This window comes from Cetorhinus maximus, chromosome 12 (genome assembly GCF_964194155.1).
Source record: "Cetorhinus maximus chromosome 12, sCetMax3.hap1.1, whole genome shotgun sequence".
In the NCBI taxonomy this organism is placed as follows: domain Eukaryota; kingdom Metazoa; phylum Chordata; class Chondrichthyes; order Lamniformes; family Cetorhinidae; genus Cetorhinus; species Cetorhinus maximus.
The window spans coordinates 23,449,368-23,468,456 of NC_135890.1; the positions used below are offsets into that span (position 1 = coordinate 23,449,368).

General features: G+C 46.7%; 1 protein-coding gene across 2 annotated transcripts in view; it reads right to left on the minus strand.

The window, feature by feature from the left end:
- Positions 1-19,089, minus strand: part of flncb (filamin C, gamma b (actin binding protein 280)) — a 77,154-nt gene that overhangs the window by 1,181 nt on the left and 56,884 nt on the right. Inside the window, exons 30-47 of one of the 2 annotated variants that reach the window (XM_078553161.1) lie at positions 18,472-18,719; positions 15,702-15,797; positions 14,251-14,350; positions 13,346-13,486; positions 12,725-12,853; positions 12,031-12,204; positions 11,115-11,276; positions 10,724-10,927; positions 9,804-9,956; positions 9,288-9,410; positions 8,072-8,311; positions 6,905-7,174; positions 6,546-6,683; positions 5,153-5,268; positions 4,473-4,605; positions 1,465-1,641; positions 833-1,051; positions 177-380 (exon numbers count right to left, since the gene is read on the minus strand). In XM_078553161.1, coding sequence (XP_078409287.1) covers positions 177-380; positions 833-1,051; positions 1,465-1,641; positions 4,473-4,605; positions 5,153-5,268; positions 6,546-6,683; positions 6,905-7,174; positions 8,072-8,311; positions 9,288-9,410; positions 9,804-9,956; positions 10,724-10,927; positions 11,115-11,276; positions 12,031-12,204; positions 12,725-12,853; positions 13,346-13,486; positions 14,251-14,350; positions 15,702-15,797; positions 18,472-18,719 — 3,027 coding nt within the window. The remainder of the gene's footprint in view (positions 1-176; positions 381-832; positions 1,052-1,464; positions 1,642-4,472; positions 4,606-5,152; positions 5,269-6,545; positions 6,684-6,904; positions 7,175-8,071; positions 8,312-9,287; positions 9,411-9,803; positions 9,957-10,723; positions 10,928-11,114; positions 11,277-12,030; positions 12,205-12,724; positions 12,854-13,345; positions 13,487-14,250; positions 14,351-15,701; positions 15,798-18,471; positions 18,720-19,089) is intronic. The other variant, XM_078553162.1, reaches the window with a different exon arrangement.

Below are 19,089 nucleotides of genomic sequence, written 5' to 3' on the forward strand. Positions count from 1 at the left end.
GGAATGAATGACATTGAGTTACTTCTAGGTCACAGGATCACCGCTCAGGGCCACAGGGTGACCATCTCACCGCACAAATGACCCCTCTCCCCACCTTGTGGGGTTCAAGGCCTGGTTCTGCTGTGTGATCCCCACCGCTCTGATATCCCAGCTCCCCACTGACCCCCGACACCTACCTGCTTTGCTGCAGTCCACGGTGAAGTTGTTCTTCTGCCCAATGAAAGCCTTGGCCAGGCCAGGCCCTCGAGCTACCACCTTGCTGGCATCAGATGTAAACTTGGGCATTGCTCCAAACCGGCCAACAGAGGCTGACTTGGTGACTGTTTCAACCAGAACAGTGGACGTCTCGTGTAAACTATGACCTCCAGAAAGGCGGACACCTGGAACAGGAAACAGGCAACTTGGGAGCTAGTCTGGTATACATGTCCCCTGCCCTCAGCACAGACCTTGGCACCCATTTCCCCTCAGAGCACAGCCCTTCCCGCAGCCCTGGAACCCCAGCTCCCCTCCAGTACTGAACCCAGCTCTCCCGGGGCCTGCGCCCCAGCTCCACCTGAAAGCACAGGCCTCAGCCCCAGGTCCTGAGATTTCCTTCAAACATGTAATAGAGTGAAGCCCTGGACTTTAATCCAGAGATAATCTATGGAGCCTGTACCCCGGTAAGAGCCAGTGTCCCTGAAACTCATGCCCCAGAGAGCCATTGCTCAAGGAACCTGTGCCCCAGCAAGGGAAGTGCCCGTGGAACCCATACCCCTGCAGGTGCAGGTGCCCATGCCCCATGGAGCCCATGCAACCCGTGCCCAGAGAGTAGCCATATCGCAGCCCTGCTCACCTGTGACCTTGGCCTTAAATGGACTCCCAACGATATGCTGAGGTCCACCATATTTGATGGAGATCAGGTAGTTTCCAGGAGCCATTGGCGTGTACGTGACCTTATAACCCTCAGGACAGTCCTGGCAATCCATCTTCACTTTGGAAGGGCCATCGATGGTGACAGAAAGAGCACCAGCCCCAGCATCACACGTATTGACAATAAACTCAGAGGGGACCCCTAGACAGAGAGAACAAAGGGTGTTACTATAGAAATTCACTGCCTGTCAAAGTAACACACCCAGCAATCACAGCTGAACCCAATGAACACACACTCAGAGCTTGCTATTAAATACCCAAACCCCCCACATCCTCCAATTAAACATCTGATCCCCTCAATTAGATGCCAGTTGCAGCTTACTCCTGCAGGTATCTGTTGTTCTATATATAAAACCCTTCCACCCCCAAACCCCTCAATTAGATTGTAACCTGTAAGTCACTCCTGGGTATCTGTTATTTAACTATAAACCCCTGCCACACCCATTGATTTGATTCCAGACTGTAGCTTGTTGTTAAGTATCCACTGTTTTATATATTACAGTTGGCATTATCTGAAGGATATGCTATATGTTAGATATTGTCAAGGAATTGTACCTGTGACTCCTCCTTCCAACCCTGGGCCATAGGCAGAGACTAGGCCAGGATCCCCAGTTTGTCCTGGCTCTCCCACTCGGATCCTAAAGGGGCTGCCTGGGATGTGGCTGGAATTGAACTTGACATCTATTGAGTGGACACCATTTTCACGTGGAATGAAGCGGATTGCGAAGTTATCTGTGAATAGAAAAAGGTATTTTGTGATAAAAGCAATGAAAATAGAAAATGCTCAGCAGGTTTGGCATTATCTGTGGAGAGAGAAACAGAGTTAATGTTTACGGTTGACAGCCTTTTGGTTATAATGGAAAGTCATTAAACTAAAACATTACTTCTCTCCTCAGATGCTGCCTGACCTGCTAACTGTTCCCAGCATTTTCTGCAAAGTGTTCTGAGTTATGGTGATTTTCTGAGCATGTCGAGCCCAGCCCTTGCACTGTAAAACAGCACGGAATGTTCTGGATTCTGCAAACAGTAGACCTCACCCCATACCTTCTCTTGAACTGAAGTTCTTTAGATTTGTTCCCTAGCCATCTTTGAGGTCTTTGGACTGCTCTCAGCCTCCAGCAATGGAGTCTCTGTCTCTGCAGTCCACCCAGCCAAGCTGACTCACTATCCCTTACCATGTGTTTCACCCCCTCAACACCTGCCCCTTCACTTCCTCTCTCCTCACCGTCCAAGGGCCCAAACACTCCTTTCAAGTGAAGCAGCATTTCACTTGCACTTCCCTCAACTTAGTCTACTGCATTCGTTGCTCCCAATGCGGTTTCCTCTACATTGGAGAGACCAAACGCAGACTGGGTGTCCGCTTTGCAGAATACCTTCGGTCTGTCCGCAAGCATTACCCAGACCTCCCTGTCGCTTGCCATTTCAACACTCCACCCTGCTCGCATGCCCACATGTCTGTCCTTGGCTTGCTGCATTGTTCCAGTGAAGCTCAACGCAAACTGGAGGAACAGCATCTCATCTTCCGACTAGGCACTTTACAACCTTCCGGACGGAATATTGAGTTCAACAATTTTAGATCTTGAACTCTCTCCTCCATCCCCACCCCCTTTCCGTTTCTTTCCCCTCTTTGTTTTTTCCAATAATTTATATAGATTTTTCTTTTCCCACCTATTTCCATTATTCTTAAATGTATTTCCACCCATTGTTTATCTCTACCTTTTAGCCCTTTTAGTATTCCTTCACCCCACCCCCACTAGGGCTATCTGTACCTTGTCTGTCCTGCTTTCTACTCTTAATTAGCACATTCCTTTAGATAATATCACCACCTTCAACACCTCTTTGTCCTTTTGTCTGTGACATCTTTTGGTTATCTCCACCTATTACTGGCTGCTTGTCCCAACAACCACCCCCACCCCTTAAACCAGCTTATATTTCACCCCTTTCCTATTTTTACTTAGTTCTGTTGAAGGGTCATAAGGACTCGAAACGTCAACTGTGCTCCTCTCCACTGATGCTGCCAGACCTGCTGAGTTTTTCCAGATATTTCTGTTTCTGTTTTTGTTTTGGATTTCCAGCATCCACAGTTTTTTGCTTTTAACCCCCTAATATTTTCCCCAGAATAGGAGGGGCGGAGCATAAAACTATCCCCCACTCTCCAGACAGGGCTTCTTTTTCCATGTTAGCCCTGGGCTAAAGTGCACCATTCCTCTGACGGCTCCTCTCAGAGGCAGGAGCAAGATTGGAATTCCAGTCAGAGTAATAACTGAGTGCAGTCCAGACAGAACACAAGAAACTGGAAGTAACAAACATGTCCTAAAACAGCAGCAACTGTGGAAATTCATCAGAAAGAAAAACCCTTCACACGTGAGATGCTTGCTCACCTCCCAGCTATAAACAAGGCTGTATGAAGAGGCTTAAGGTTGAAGATGATGCCAGGAAGGTGTCCTGCTTACTCCTAATACCTGTTTAAAAAATCAGACCCAGTCTACTCCCACTCTCTTCAATAACTCTCACTCCTGCTCTTCCTAGGTGTTTCACTTGTTATCTTAAGCCACCCTTACTCTATATGAAGTGGTTGAGTATTTCCAGCATTGTCAAACCCTCCATTCCTCTCCAAGTTATTCTGATCAGCCATTAGAGACTTAACAGATCCTCCCATCGCCATTAGGTGGCACTGTGGATGCAGGGAATCAGAAATAAATGACAAGGTCAGAGACAGCGAGAGAGAGAGAAAAAGAAAGACACACAGGCACATAGGGAGAGACACAGGCAGAGAGAGAGAGGGAGGGAGGGAGAGAGAGATTGGGGACACAAAGACAGAGGCAGCAAGATACAAAAAGGGAGGAAGATACATCGAAATCACCACAACAACTAGAGCAAACACTGAAAAACAAGCTTCAGAAAGATTGGAGGAGACAGCCTTGAAGGGGTTAAGTGGCCTCATTCTGTCCTTCGAGAAGTTTCTGAGAGTTATTGGAGGCTGCTGGGGCCTGGATCTCATGTTACAGCTTAAGCCCCAGGCAGCTGCTGTGTGAGAGCACACAGCACATGGTGTGGCAGTGAGCAGTTATTCTGGGTCAGGTCAATGACACCCCACAGCTAAGTCTTCCACATCCATCTAGACCGACTCCCACCTCCCTGTCCCATTCACACAACATGTCTGTTCTGCTCCAAAGTTCCCTCCCACCAGCACCATTCTTGTGGGAGATTGGAGTTCAGACAACTTTTCTCTAATCCGCTTATTCCCTTGTTCCCTCCGTGACTTTCCACATGGGAATTCCAGGCTCTGAATTTACACGTCAGTGCCTCATTGGAACCTCACCCTGAATCAGACAGAATCAAATACTGGCTGTTCATTACAGCTAACCTAGATTAACTACACATGGCTGTGCACAGGACAAAGGGGTGTCTGATTACAATAGAGAGAGGGAGAGGGAGAGCGAGAAAGAAAGGAGAGAGAGAGAGAAGATAGAGATGGTGGGGGGAGAGAAAGAGCAAGAAAGAGAGAGCAAAAGCAAGAGCACAGGAGTCACCCCAACACTTTTTATACCCTGGTCACTCACCAGCGTCCACCTCTGACACATAACATTCCTCCACCGACCCAGATGGGGTCCGAACCTTCGCATCAATCACCCCTCTTGCTCCATTCAGCCGAACTGCAAACGAGGCCTGTTGGTTGACCTGTAATCCCGACTCCTAGGCACAGATTAACAGACAAAATCTGAGAAAGGTCTCCATATCTACTGCCCAAAGGGTCAGCAGTCAGCGGCTCAAATTAGATACAGGTCAAAGCTCCCTCTACACTGTCCTATTAAACACTCCCAGGCCATGGATTAGATACAGGGCAAATCCCTCTATTACCATTTCCAACATTAATCATCCTGTGCCCGCACAGATCAAAAGATTCTCAGGTTGTGTCTCAGGAATATTATGGATTGTTTTGTGCTGAGCAGAATCTGCTGGCATTGAATTTCTGTAGATCCAGTGGCCAATGCAGAGCCAGGACAGGCCGGGACTCAAGAAACGGAGTAATCAGGGACACCACCACATCCCTTCACAGTTCCTCAGCTTTCAACTGTGCCGCTGCTGGCTCCTGATTCCAGAAACCTCTCACCACACTCTTCAGTCCCCCTCTGACTAGTTCTCATCTCCACCAGCTGCTCTTCACCCTACTACATATGCCACTCCTCCTGCCCCCACCTCCACTTTCAGCCTCAGGGGCACAGTCCACCTTGACCCTCACCTGGAGACTGGTTACTGTGAGTCTACGGGCAGCATCTGAAGGCGAGGCAATTGGAACAACAAATGGAGAGTCAGGGATGTGTTCGTCATTGAACTTGATTGATACCTCATAGTCACCTGGAAAAGAAAGGAGGAACTCGATTCAGATCAGTGAGCTGTAGGGGAGAAGGAGGGGTCAATTTCTGGACTTTCCCCATCCACTCCCTTGCAGTATTCCCAACCTCTGCTCTCCCTCCATCCTTTGGGCTTAGGTACCCTGCCAGAATGGCTAAGGATCAGGGAATTACTACAACCAACATGCATGGATTCACTCATTTCTCAGTGAACAATGGCAGGTGTACACGAAACCAGACATATCACAGAGCACCCTGAACACAGTGAAAATATATCCACTTCATAGCTAGGCACAGTGCACATCTGGCATGTGTTGGATACAGATAAGAGTAAAGCACCCACACTTTCATATGTTTCTAATGTTTGATATAGGAACAGAAGTAGGCCATTCAGCCCTTCGAGCCTGCTCTGCTGCTCGATAAAACCATGGCTGATCAGTCTGTATTTTGAATTCCACATTCCCATCTATTTCCGTGAACCTTTGATTCCCTTGCTTAACAAAAATCTATCTACCTCTGCCTTAAAAATATTCAATGACCCCGCCTCCACCACTTTCTGAGGCAGAGAGTTCCAAAGTTGCACAACCCTCAGGAAAAATTTCTCCTCGTTTCTGTCCCAAAGGGTGACCCCTAATTTTAAAACAGTGCCCCCTAGTTCTGGACTCACTCACAAGAGGGAACATCCTTTCCACACTCCCAGGGCAGCTAGAGAACAGGTTAGATACAAAGTAAAGCTCCTTTTACACTGTCCCGTCAAACACTCCCAGGGCAGGTACAGCACAGATTAGATATGGAGTAAAGCTCACTGCACAATATAAGGGAACATGCAGGGATTTCCCCGGATTCTTAGTGAGTTGATTGAAAAATTAACTTAAAGTGTACAGTCAGTCATAGTATTTAATTGTTTTATTGAATCTCATACGGAACTATATTTTTAATCGTGTTGCGATACATTTTTTGTGAAAGGGACTGAAGTGTGACTTGGTCAATGAAGGTCCAAACCACAATTCCCCACCAAATGTTTTTTTCACTACAAAGGTTTGGAAAGGGACCAAATTGTAAAATACTAAACTGCAGCAGAAATCTAGCAGAGTGTTCAAACAGGCAACCTGCTGGTTGGGAATGAAATGATAACATCTTCACAGAATTCCAGAGGCCCCAATAGAGGGCAGAGAGAACAATAGTGTGTCAAACTGAGTCAAAATAGCTGAGTACCAAGACCTACAAAAGATACATGGGGTTACCCAAACTCCCGGATGATTCAGTGTCTGATTTACTGACCGGGTTCTTGTACAATGTAGGAAACGCCACATGATCCATCCTTACGATCCTCAAATGAGATTTCTGCTTTGCTTGGGCCTTCCACAGCAATGGAGAGGCCACCGGCTCCAGCCTCACGGGTCCAGATACTGAACTCAGCTGAAGGGAGGGAGAGAGAGAGAGAGAGAGAGGGAGAATTAAAGCAGAGAACTGCAGAAGGGATGGACATGTTCTGATCCATCCACACCTTACCCTGCCCACCAATTAAACCCCATTCTGGAGACTGGCCCCTCACCCACCCCAACCTCCCCAGAAACTGGTACCATGCCCCACCCCAGATTGCACTCTTTGAAACATGCAAGTAACCATTGGAAACTCACCTGCCACTGCAGCGACTCCCCGCTCCAAACCAGGACCCCCAGCACGGACCTTGTGAGACCCTCCCTCACCCAGTGGGCCGACCGTGAACTGGAAGGGGCTGCCGGGGACGTGTTGGCCTCGATACTTGACGTTGACAGTGTGTGAACCCATCTCCTGTGGTATGAAGCGCACACTGTATGTGCTGTCATCTCCTTCGATAATCTCAGCTTCATTAATCTTCCCAGATGGGCTGGTGACCTGTGCTGTCATCTCCTGGGCCCCAACTTCCACTGCCAAACAATAACAGTACACAGTTACAAATTAATCATGTAGCAAAACCTCTTCCTTAAATACTGAATCACTCCCTTCCCTTTAAATATCAGGCACCCCTCCCTTTTAAAATACTTTTCCACTCCTTCCCTGAAGCTCATGAAAGGAGGGCAGATTATTGACCTGGATTGCAGATTGGCTGAGCAGCAGGCGACACAAAACATGGATAATCGGCAGGTACTCTAATTGGCAGGATGTGGTGTCCCACTGAGACCTGTGTTGATGCATCAACTACTCACTGTATCAAAGTCTTTAATACAGAGCCAACTTTATCCAATACTGCTGATGACACAAAGATTGGTGTCATTGTAAGCAAAATAGTTAGAAGCATAATCTATTAATATTTCTTTGTAAATTTAAGTGAATGGACAAAACTGTGGCAAATGGATTTCAATATAAGCAAGTGAGAGGTCATCCACTAAGGATAGACTAGGTTACTTTCTACATGGTGAAAAGCTGGAAACAGTGAAGGTCCAAAGAGACCTAGGTCTATGTACATGGATGATTGAAATGTCACGATCAGATACAGAAAATCATCAAAGTCTTATGATCAGGGGGATGATTTGATTGGTTTTCAAGCTTATCAAAGGGAACAGAGGGTAGGTCAGTAGAGAGAAAGTCTTTGCTCATTGGGGAATGAAAGGGACACAGACACACAATGCTGGGTCAATTGTAAAATTTAGGTCACCGGCTCCAGCCTAACGGGTTCAGATTTTTGTTAACCAAAAGGCAAATATATGGAGTCACAGCTTAGCCATAACCTCATTGAATGGCAGAGCAAGCTCAAGCAGGCTAAGTGACCTCAGGCAGGCCCACCCCCTTTAAATACTGGCCCACTGCCTGTTGGTCTGACACACCTTCGGCCCGTGGGATGTTGCTGAAGGAGCCCAGGCTGTCACGGCCCAGGAACTCGCCAAACACATTGTGGAAAGGATCTCCTCCGACCTGTGTGGACTCCTCTACTCGGACCTCTCTTTTGGTCTCTCCACCCCGGGTTTTGCTGATCTCTGTCCGCTCAGTGCGTGTGTAGGTGTGGCTACTACGCGTAAAGGTCTGAGTCAAACGCTCCTGTGCAGACACCATCTGGAACCAATTTCCTGAGGAAGGGAAAAGAGAACAGAAACGATCAGCTTTCGAAGCCTCCTCACAAAAACAGGGCCATCCTATCCCATCCAGGATTTATACTTTAATCGAATATAAACACATCATTGCATCTCCCAGCCCAACTCCCTGAAGCCTTCTTTGATTCATTGATCTTAATCTCAATTCCCCAATAATTCATCACTATCCGCAGCTGATAATACTGGACACTGCAGTCAGTGATGTGACTCTCCAAATGTGGAGTGCTGATCAAACCCTCCAATCCAAGTCACTCAATATAGGGAAAGCTGCTATGAAAACTGTCCTGTTCTAGGTTCATGGACCACTCTGAGCAGCTGGAGGAATTATATGCATTCAAGGGGAAGCTAGCTAAAGCACCATGAGGAAGGAAGGAATTAAAAGGTTCTGTTGATAGGATAAGAAGAAGAAAGTGGGGGGGGGGGGGGGGGGGGGGAGGCTTGTGCAGAGCATGAATGCCAGTACAGTGCTGTTGGACCAAATGGTCTGTTTCTGTGCGGTGCACTTGGTGCAAGAATGCGACCTCCAAGGCAGGGTGATTCTCACAAATTCCAACAACCAGGAGAACTGAATTATGAAAGTCTTTTTCCCTGCAGCATCCCATGGACCAGTCCCAGCACTATCCATTTCCTGACCCAAGACTTCCTATGACAATCCAGTATAGGCAGTTGGGAAATCACCCACTGGTCAGGGACAACGCGATACCAAACACAACTCCCAAAATAGATCTTTAGATATGGCCCTCAAAAATCAGCCAAACTGTGGAGCTTCCTCCTGTCACTCAGACCTGAATGTCAGTGAGGGTTCACTACCACGTACACAGCCATGAACACCAGCAAGAACAGTGTCCAGTTACACAATGCAACAAGTGAAAAACACGGGAGAGGATGGAAAGTGATCAGAACAGAAAAAGTCAGTTTATTCCCCTTCCAGAATAAACTCCCCCAGACATACCTGGAATCTTCAAGTTGAGGTCACAGGTGCTGCCCACGGTTGCAATGGAGGGAGCCTGGCGTCGCCTGGTGATGCTCTCCTTAATTCTTCCTTCGCCAGTTACCTTCACCGTAAAAGGACTTCCTACAACACAACAACAGGATCACAGAGTGACTCTCAGGGTCATACACTGACTCACATACTGAGTTGCTAGGTCAGAGCAACTCACTGTGTGGAGCTCCTCCTACAATCTACATGCTGTTAAAACAGAAACTCGAGTTTCCTAAAGACTGCGCCATCACCTCCCCCAACTTTTCAACGATGGTATTACTTTGAACTGGGATCTTTATCCCTATATCAAGTGCCCTTTACTGTGACCCTGGGCTCTGTACCTAATGTCTTACATTGTGATCTACAGCCCTGACCCTTGGCCCTGCCTCTGCTGTGACCCTCGGGCCTGACCCATGGATTCCATGCACTGTGTTTGGCTGCTGGTCTGTCATTATGTGATCTAGGCTCGGTTTACCACTCCCTTACCTGGCACATGATGGTCAGCAAATTTAATGTTGATGATGTAGTTGCCCGGTTCGGTTGGACAGTAGGTCACTTTGCATGTTCCATCCTCCTGATCCTCACAATTAATGTCAACTTTGCTGGGACCCTCAATAGACAGACCGAGTCCTCCATAACCTGGGAGAAAAAGGAGGAATTTGAGGATTGTTAGTGTTTGGAATTCTCTTCCCCAGCAAACAGTGCAGGGTGGGTCATTGGATATATTCAGGGCTGAGTTAGTCAGATTTCTGACTGACAAGGGAGTCAAGGGTCATGGGAGGCAGGCAGGAAAATGGAGTTAAGGTACAGTCAGATCAGCTATGATCTTACCGAATGGCAGAAAAGGCTTGTGGGGCTGAATGGCCTACTCCTGCTCCTATTTCTTATACAAAGAAAGCTGATTACAGGCCAAAAAGACTGCCACCCCCGATAAACTCAACCCCTCACTATAGTTTGGTAAATTTACAATCCTTTTCCCATTTGATTATTTAACTTGAACACAAACTGTTCTTATCTGCACAGATCCCATTACCCAGTCAGCAATAAGACTGGTGATTGATCTAAAAATTGAACCACATTGTATTATCTGAGCAAATCTTGCCACTAAAGACCATTCAAGGGACAATTTTCCTGCACTGAATACAGGGGTCTGTGGCATTGACCCCCTGCCCCTCATCCCACCAAGTCCACATGGAGCTAGGAACTGTCAACTCATTCTTTCTTCTATATTTACTGCCCAGTCTCGAGAGGCTAAATAAATAACCTTGGTGACAGGCAAACTGAGGAATACAATCACAATCACTGCCACCATTCAGATTATCGAATGTAGGTCTCAATGGTCAATCTTGGGTCCGTATTGACGCTGTCCAATGCAATCACTTTACCAAAGCGACAAAGGGCCTTACCTGCACCCCTCGTATCCACAATGAATTCTGACACCTCGAACGTTCGACCCTCCACCAGGCCCTTCCCAGAAACCTTCACTTTGCTGGCGTCGCCAATCTCGGAGGCACCTACCATGATCTTGAAAGGGCTGTTTGTAACGTGCCGGCTGTTTTTCTTCACACTCACCACATGCTCCCCTACCTCCTTCGGGGTGAATGAAATACCTGTTGAAATGGAGAAAAAAAAATCAGAGTTGAATCATTGTGCAATGGCTGATTGTTCTCATTACTTCACAGGTTCTGTGTCACAGCATCTTATCAAACAAGACCATCCCAATATCCAAACACTAACCGTGCCCACCCCTTGGTCAGTCCTGAGCCACCATGCCCACCTGTCTGGACTGGATCTTACCAATATGCCTGTTGGGCAGTCTCTTCAGCAGGCAGGGCTCCTCATTGCCTGATGGAGCTTTGATGCTGGCATTGAGTAGATTGAGGTCAGTCTCTGTAATCTTCAGTGAGACTTCAGTTGATGTGCCAACATTGAGTTGCGATGTTCTCATCGAGTCATCACCTGCACAGAATAGTTTCATCAACAGGATACAATTCTCAAAGACACACGCAGTTCCTGACACATGATCCCAATTCCAATATTTGCAATTAACTCTCCTCCCACCAACTGCTCCTGCCTGGCCATTGTTCTGGCTGAAGGGCAAATCGTGGCAGTGTAATTGACCAAGAAGACACCATATCTTATTTCAATACCATTCACCAAATATTTTGAAATTCAGCAATGGAGTCACTTCCTCCTTATCCTTGAATGGAGGCCAATTGTGGGGATGCACCAAGCACCTCGGCTGAGATCAGTGAACTCAAGTGTAGATGAAATGCTTGCACCAGGGTTTTGTTTTCACCCATCGCATGCTCTCTCCGCCTGCCCGATGCATGAAGCCACCAGGCACCCTCCAAAAATGGCCCAAGTAACCTTCCCATCAGATAGCCACAAGACCATGTCATTATTATTGATGGGAGGGCAGGGGGAAGGGGATAGATTCTTCCCTATTTCCTGCACCCATTCCCCAAAACTGAACCCTCCTTTGTGGATCTAACAAGTGGCATAGCTCCAAATAGACTAAAACAAGGCTATAATACTTTGAACATAGCCACGGATGGCCAACCAGAGTTAGAATATCCTAGTATTCGCTGGAACCTGATCAGCTCCTGACAAGAGTCAGTCTGAGAGAGAATGTTGGTTCTGCAATCATCAACTGGCACCAGCAGCCATGAGTGAAGATTTGAAGGTGGAAAATAATGAGTGTGAAAGTTACCAGTGATCTTTGCAGTGAAGGGACTCCCCGCAATGTGCTTGTCATCAAATCGAACAATAATGTTGTAATCTCCAGGGGCAGTGGGCAAGTATGACACAGTGCAGGTCCCGTTCTTATTGTCCTTACACGTGATCTCAGCTTTAGAGGGGCCTTCCACAGCAAGAGAGAGTCCACCTATATGGAGAGAGAGAGAGCAAAGATCAAGAGCAAAAGCAAGAGAAAGAAAGAGAGTCAGACACGTGTGATTTGCTAAAAGCACTGGAGACAAGATGTCCCCATCCTCCCTCTCCCATTCCATTATTCTTCACTCCATATACCTCCCTTACAGTCTCTCCTCCTCCCCACCCCTTGAAGTGTCTCCAACCCATCTCTTCCCCTCCAGCCCCTCTCCCCACCCAAAGTCTCACTCCCCCATCCATATCTCTCTCCATTTCTTCCCCCTCCCTATATCCCTCTCCACACCCACTGCATTGTCTCAACTCCTCTCAACCATGTTCCGCTCCCCCCATCTCTTTCCCCCTCCCAGCATCCTTTTCCCCTTCTCACCCAGTCTTGCTGCCCCAGAGTAGCCCTCCCCGCACCCACCCCTCTCCCCATCATTCTCTCATACTGCACCACCCTCCCTCCTCTGTGTAGGGATACTGCCAGCACCATTTGTTGCATTTCCATGGCTTCACTGATGGGTCACACATACCTTCCCCAGCATCCTTGGTGACTATGGTAAATGTTGCAGGTTTGTTGACCATTCCATGGCTCAGACCAGGTCCAAATGCAGTCACATGACCACTGTTGATGGCATCCACGTAGAATTGCAGTGGGCTACCTATAGCAGAGGAATACCCAAGTATTAGGGTCAGTGCAGTGTCATCCCTCCCCCAGGGTGTTAAGGTCAGTGTGGGGTCACCCCTCCCCCAGGCATTAGTGTCAGTGCAAGGTCCTCCCTCTGCAAGGGCATTAGGGTCAGGGTTAGCACAGTTCAGTCAGGGTGAAGGGACAATGCCATCACTCTTCTCTCTCAGGTGGATCAGAATCAGATGACACACCCCAAACCTCCAGAACCTTATAGAGACCAAGTGAGACATCAGGCTGAGGTAGCGCATGGCTGTATACTTTAAACAGCCACATAACCCCGACATATCATGAGGGCAAGGTAAATGTTGATGGAGCTCAGTGTCAGTTATCCTGGGAAAAAACATTCAACCTATTGACACTTGGAGGTAGGAACTGACCCACTGGTAATAGTGGGCCACACATGGCTGCTTGAGCTGAGATTGGGCAGCTGTCTAAGTCTGAGCAAATATATCCAGTCACACACCTGGGATGTGGTTCCCATCATACTTGATGTCCATCTCATGCAGCCCTTTCTCGATGGGAGCATATTTCACCGTGATGGTTCCATCCTTATTGTCAGTAATATTTGGGCGGCCAGTTTTACCAGATGGCATCCGGACTTCACCTGGGAGAAAAGGAATGTTCTAGAATGAGACCAGAGACTGGAAGTTCACACACACACAAAATTTCTATGATTCAGCGCATAAGTTACTTTTAAGAAAAGCGCAGAATTTGGTCAAACACTCTAGGGTCAAATTTAGCCCAGACGAGGGGAAGAAGGGCTCCTCACTCAATAGGGCACTGGTGGAACAGTGGGTCATACTTCTGGGAGACCTGCGTCAGGTGTCAGCCTTGACTAAGTGCCTGGACACACTCTTCTCAGAGTCAGTAGTGGATTCAAGCCTCACTACAGTGGCTTGAGCCCAGAATTCAAGCAGTCATTTCAGTGCAGTACCAAGGGAGTGCTGTACAGTTGGAGGCACAGTACTACACTGTCAGAGACAGTACTGACGGAAATGCTTTTTTTTCTCCCAGATGTGATGCTAAAACGTGGCCCCATCTGCCTCTCAGGTGGGCACAGAAGATCCCAAGCCACTTGCAGAAGCAAGAGCATGAGGATTCTCCTGGTGAGGCTGGGAAAGGTCCCAAATAGATGAATAAATTCAAGTCAAGATGAAGGATGAAGGTCCCGGTTAGACTATTTTCCCCAGACTGCTTACCCTCTTGATTATGCCTCTCTCATCAGAGAAATTAGCACTTTCATTCCTGAAGCAGCACCAACACACACTGCCACACAACACCGTAATGTGCATCGCAGCACCAACGCACTGAGCCAAAGAGCATTATAATGAGAGTCTCAGTTGGTTCAAGGAAAGTTTCCAGTCTCACCTGTGATTTCTCCCTTCTGGACAGTGAAAGGAATGACCAAGTTGAATGGCCGGAGGCCATGATCTAGAACATCAACTGGAACAACAGACTCCTCAGTAGCCTGTGGGGATAAAAGCAGAGTGAACAAAATTCAACATTAAGGGTTTAAAAGATGAGAGAGAGAGAGAGAGGAAAAAATTAGAAGTTTTGCGATAGGCTATTGACAGGAAGTGACAAAATATATGGGATGTTGTGGTCTGGATTTAGTCCTGGACCAGTTCAGAAGAAAGTGAAGATCTGTAAAAGGAAAGGTGGTCTGTGGTGAACAGGAAAGAATGAGGTGGGATGCACCACAACACATAGTAACAGTGACATGGACAACACCACAAGCAGAGATACAAAGAATGCAAACTGCACTGGGATCAGGTCACATTGCCGTCATTGGAAAGCCAGTGTTCTGCAAGCGGGTGATCATACAGCAGAGAAACTGGACAACATCAGTCAGATCCCTCTGTTCTGAGATATTAGATTGGATGTAACTTCAAGACAATTTACCTATAGTCATGGGTATGTGATTGGGATCTGATCCCCAGAACACATACCACTTCTCACCAAGAACCTAAGACAGGGAGGTCAGGAGCTATGGGAGAGACAGGGTTAGACTGGATTTAGAAAGGATGTCTATCAGCAAATGGTCAGGTGTAATCTGAAACCCTCATTTAACCCCAGCCCCATTCATGTGTGTCTGGGATTGGATGGGCTCAGGCAATGACTGGCTGACCCATGTAGCTACTTGAGACATGTAAACTGATCCCAGTGATTAAAATCCACCAGTTAACGCAATCACTTGAATGAGTTACAGCATATCCAACAAATTCAGCTTCCTGAGTAAATCTGTACATTATTTCCCTGGGTTAATTTGAAAGCCAATTAAAACTCAAGGAATGATTTTGTGGCAGACTGAGAGGGGCAGGAACTGATGGAGGGTCCCAGGTGCTCTCAAAAGCTAAACGCCCATCTGTGCCAATTTGACCCTGGATGCCAGAGGTCCTCACTATTTCTGTAGTATACTTACTGGTTATTAATTCATTATAATTATTCATATTAATTATCATTCTGACAGAAGTGTCCCATCACATCCAACCTGACCAGCTGGCAAGCTCCACCCAGCAACATGAGTGAGCTTCACCCAGGTATGGTTGCTATGAGGAGCAGCCATGTAAAAATTTACCAGGAGCTTTACTTCAACAAATGAGCTTTATAATGAGAAGAGAACCAGTGACAGAGGAAGACCCAATAACAGCAGCACTGCAAGACAGAATCAATAGGATTGTACCTCAATGGTTTGGAGGTTAGAAGATTAAACAGGAGAGTGGGGGGGAGAGACAGAGCAGGGAAGAGAAAGGGAGGGAAAAAAAAAATCAGAGAGGAAGTCCTGCTTAAAGTGAATAGTTGGTGGTTGAATCTTATACCCAGTGTGTTGGATAGCCAGCAGGGGAAGGCATGTAGGGCTGGTGTAGCTGCAACATATCGCAAGGCTCCTCAATGGTGGGAATGGCATCACAGGCCTGTGATGGGAGGCAAGCTACAGGTTAAACACGAAATGCATCCAACGGACAACTTCCTAAAACCTGCATCTGCAAAAAAATCCATCCAAAAGCAAGACAGAAAGCATGACGAACTACAGGAGGGACAGCTCAGAGTACGATCATGGCTGTCACCCTCTGCATTCCTCTGCTCTCCTTACTACTAGTCGGAATTTTTGCATCCTTGTGTACCACAAATTCCCCATTCAGTTTTACAATGTGCAATCCATAGGTGTGACCCAGCAGCCTGATGTCTCTCAGACTGAACGCAAGAAAGGAATTTGAGTGTTCAAGAGGCTCGGATCACCAAATGCTTGTGGACAGGTATGAAAAGTAATTTAGAGGGGACAGGAATGCAAAGGAAAGGATGTTATGCTTCAGTTGTACAGATCCTTGGTTAGACCTCAACTCGAGTACTGTGTTCAGTTCTGGCTACTGCATCTCAGGAAGGTGATATTGGCTTTGAAAGGGGCTAAAAGGGTGAAATTATGAGGACAGGTTTGTGTTCCCTTGAGTGTAAAAGATTAAAGAGTGATTTAATTAATGTTTAATATGATTAAAGGAATCAGTTGGATAAACAGAGTACTAATTTTTCTTTCATTGGGGGGGGGGGGGGGGGGGGGTGGAGTCCAGAACAAGAGTGTATGACCTTAAACTTAGAGCTAGGCCATTCCAGAGTTGATGTCAGGAAGCAGTTCTTCACACAAACGGATAGAAGAAGTCTGGAACTCCCCACAAAAAGCTGCTGAGGCTGTGGGTGGGTGGGTAGGGGTCAACTGAAATTTCCAAAATTGAGATTGTGGGATGGTGTTGAATAAGGATATTAGGATTACAAAAACCAGGCAGATAAATGGAGTTAAGATAAAGATCAACCATGAGCTAACTGAATGGCAGAACAGACTTTGAGGGGCTGAATGACCTACTTCTGTTCTTGTGTTCCTCACGCAACTAAGCCTTCCACACTCCCAACTCCCCGACTACCCTCCCTCATCCCATCATCTCACTATATTCCCTTTCTTTTCCTTAAAGATGTCTAATTGCCTCTGATCCCATGCTCCCTTCCCTGGTATCTTATTAAGGATCTCCATTCCCCTTTTGGTGTTGTGACTTTGCGCTTTAATTGCCTTACTTTATACGAGAGCGCCCTGGGATTAGAACAGTTCACCAAAGGGAGGTTTTCTTGGATCAGATATCATAGTAAGATGATTATGATAGACATTATGACAATGTGATAATTATAGAATCATAGTGATACAGCATAAACCATTGGGCCCCATTGTGTCTGTGCTTGCTCTTTGAAAGCTATCCAATTAGTCCCACTTCTCTGCTCTCCACAGCCCTGCAACTTTTTGGCCTTCAAGTACAGTATTTAACCTTTTGAAAGTTATCATTGAATCTGATTCCACCACCCTTTCAGGGAGTGCATTCCAGAATATAACAACTTGCTATGTAGAAACATTTCATCTCATCTCTGGTACTTTGCCAGTTATTTGAAAACTGCGGTCTAATTATTGACCCTCCTGCCACTGGAAACAGTTTCTCCTTATTCTCATTACTGACAGTCACCCTGTATGATTTTGAACACCTCTATCAAACCTCCCCTTCCCATCTCTGCTGTAAAAGGAGAACAAGCCCAGATTCTTTAGCCTCTCCACATAACTGAAGGTCCCTAATCCCTGGTCCTATTCTAGTAAATCTCTTCTATCCTCAACAAGGCTATAATATCCTTCCTAAAATGTGGTGCCTCGAGTTGAACACAGTACTCCAGCTGAAATAACTAGTTTTAGAAAAGTTTAGCCCAACATTCGTGCTTTTGTACTTTATGTACTAACGTATAAAGTCAAAGGGACCGGTATGCTCGTGTGTGAAAAAAAAAGTCTTCAACTCATCCTGCCACCTTTAAGGATTCGCGTGCATACACCCCCAGGTCTCTCTGCTCCTGCACCCCCTTTAAAATTGTACCAGGGATAATTATACATCCATCATATTCTTATTATGGTAATAACATGCTAAAAGTATGCTAATGATATGAACTATGATGATCTGATCAGAGTCCTGGCATTAATCGAAAAGCAAAATACTGCGGATGCTGGAAATCTAAAATGAAAACAAAAAATGCTGGAAATACTCAACACATTATTCCTCTCCACAGTTGCTGCCATAGAGTTAATGTTGCCAGTCTGTGATCTTTCATCAGAACGGGGAAAAATTAGAGATGTAATAGGTTTTGAGCAAGGTGCAAGTGACATAAGGACAAGAAGGAGGTCTGTGATGGGGTGAAAGACAGGAGAGATTGAATGACAGGAAAGTTAGTCTTTCAGGGACAAAGGGAATGGTGATGGGGCAAGAAAAGAAACAAAGAAACAAAAGATGTGCCAAGAGCAGGTGTACTGTCTTATTTCAGTCAGCAGCAAAGGAAAGGAAACAAAATGGAGCACAGATTATGGTCCGAAATTGGTGAACTCAATGTTGAGTCCAGAAGGCTGTGAAGTGCCCAAAAGATAAGGAGCAGCATTTTATCCCCAGTTCAGGTGATAGGTCACAGATCTAAAATGTTAATCCTGTTTCTTTCCACAATTGCTCCATAACCTGAGTGTTTCCAGCATTTTTTGTTTTAATTTCAGAGCCATGGTAATGTTCAGTTATCATTACTTACCACCACATGGAAGGGGCTGTTGGGTATGAGCTCTCCGCCGAAGCGGATGGTGATGACATATTTGCCGGGTTCTGGTGCTGTGTAGTAGATATCAAATGTCCCATCTCGATTCTCGACCACGTCAACATCCAGTTCAGCTCCATCAGGGGTTGAGACCTTACAGGTGACCTTCCCTTTGCCAGCAGCCTTAGCGTCCACAGTGATGACTGTCTCCTGGCCGATCTGGATGGTTGGACCAAGTCCTGCCCCTGGAGATGGATCAGACATCACGGTTAAGGGGTGGTATGGTTCCGCTCAAGCACCGTACTCGATGGTGTGTTATTGGTGTGTCAGACTCTTGTCACCAGTTAGGACCCACAGTGTCAGCAACGTGCTGTAAAACAGCCTGTGATCAGGGTGGGACAGGCAGCCTTAGGGGGAGCTGTTCCATCTCCCAGTATGTAACACATATAACAAACCAGAAGGTGTTCATCATAGGACAGTGGGATTAACCAGAGAGGTCAGAGGGCAGTGGGATGTGGTCATAGAGGTCAACGGGCAACAAATCCTTGAGGCCCAGCTCCATTCCCTGGGTCACCTCAACTGGGTTACAGAGGGTAAATCAGCTAGCTTTCCTGC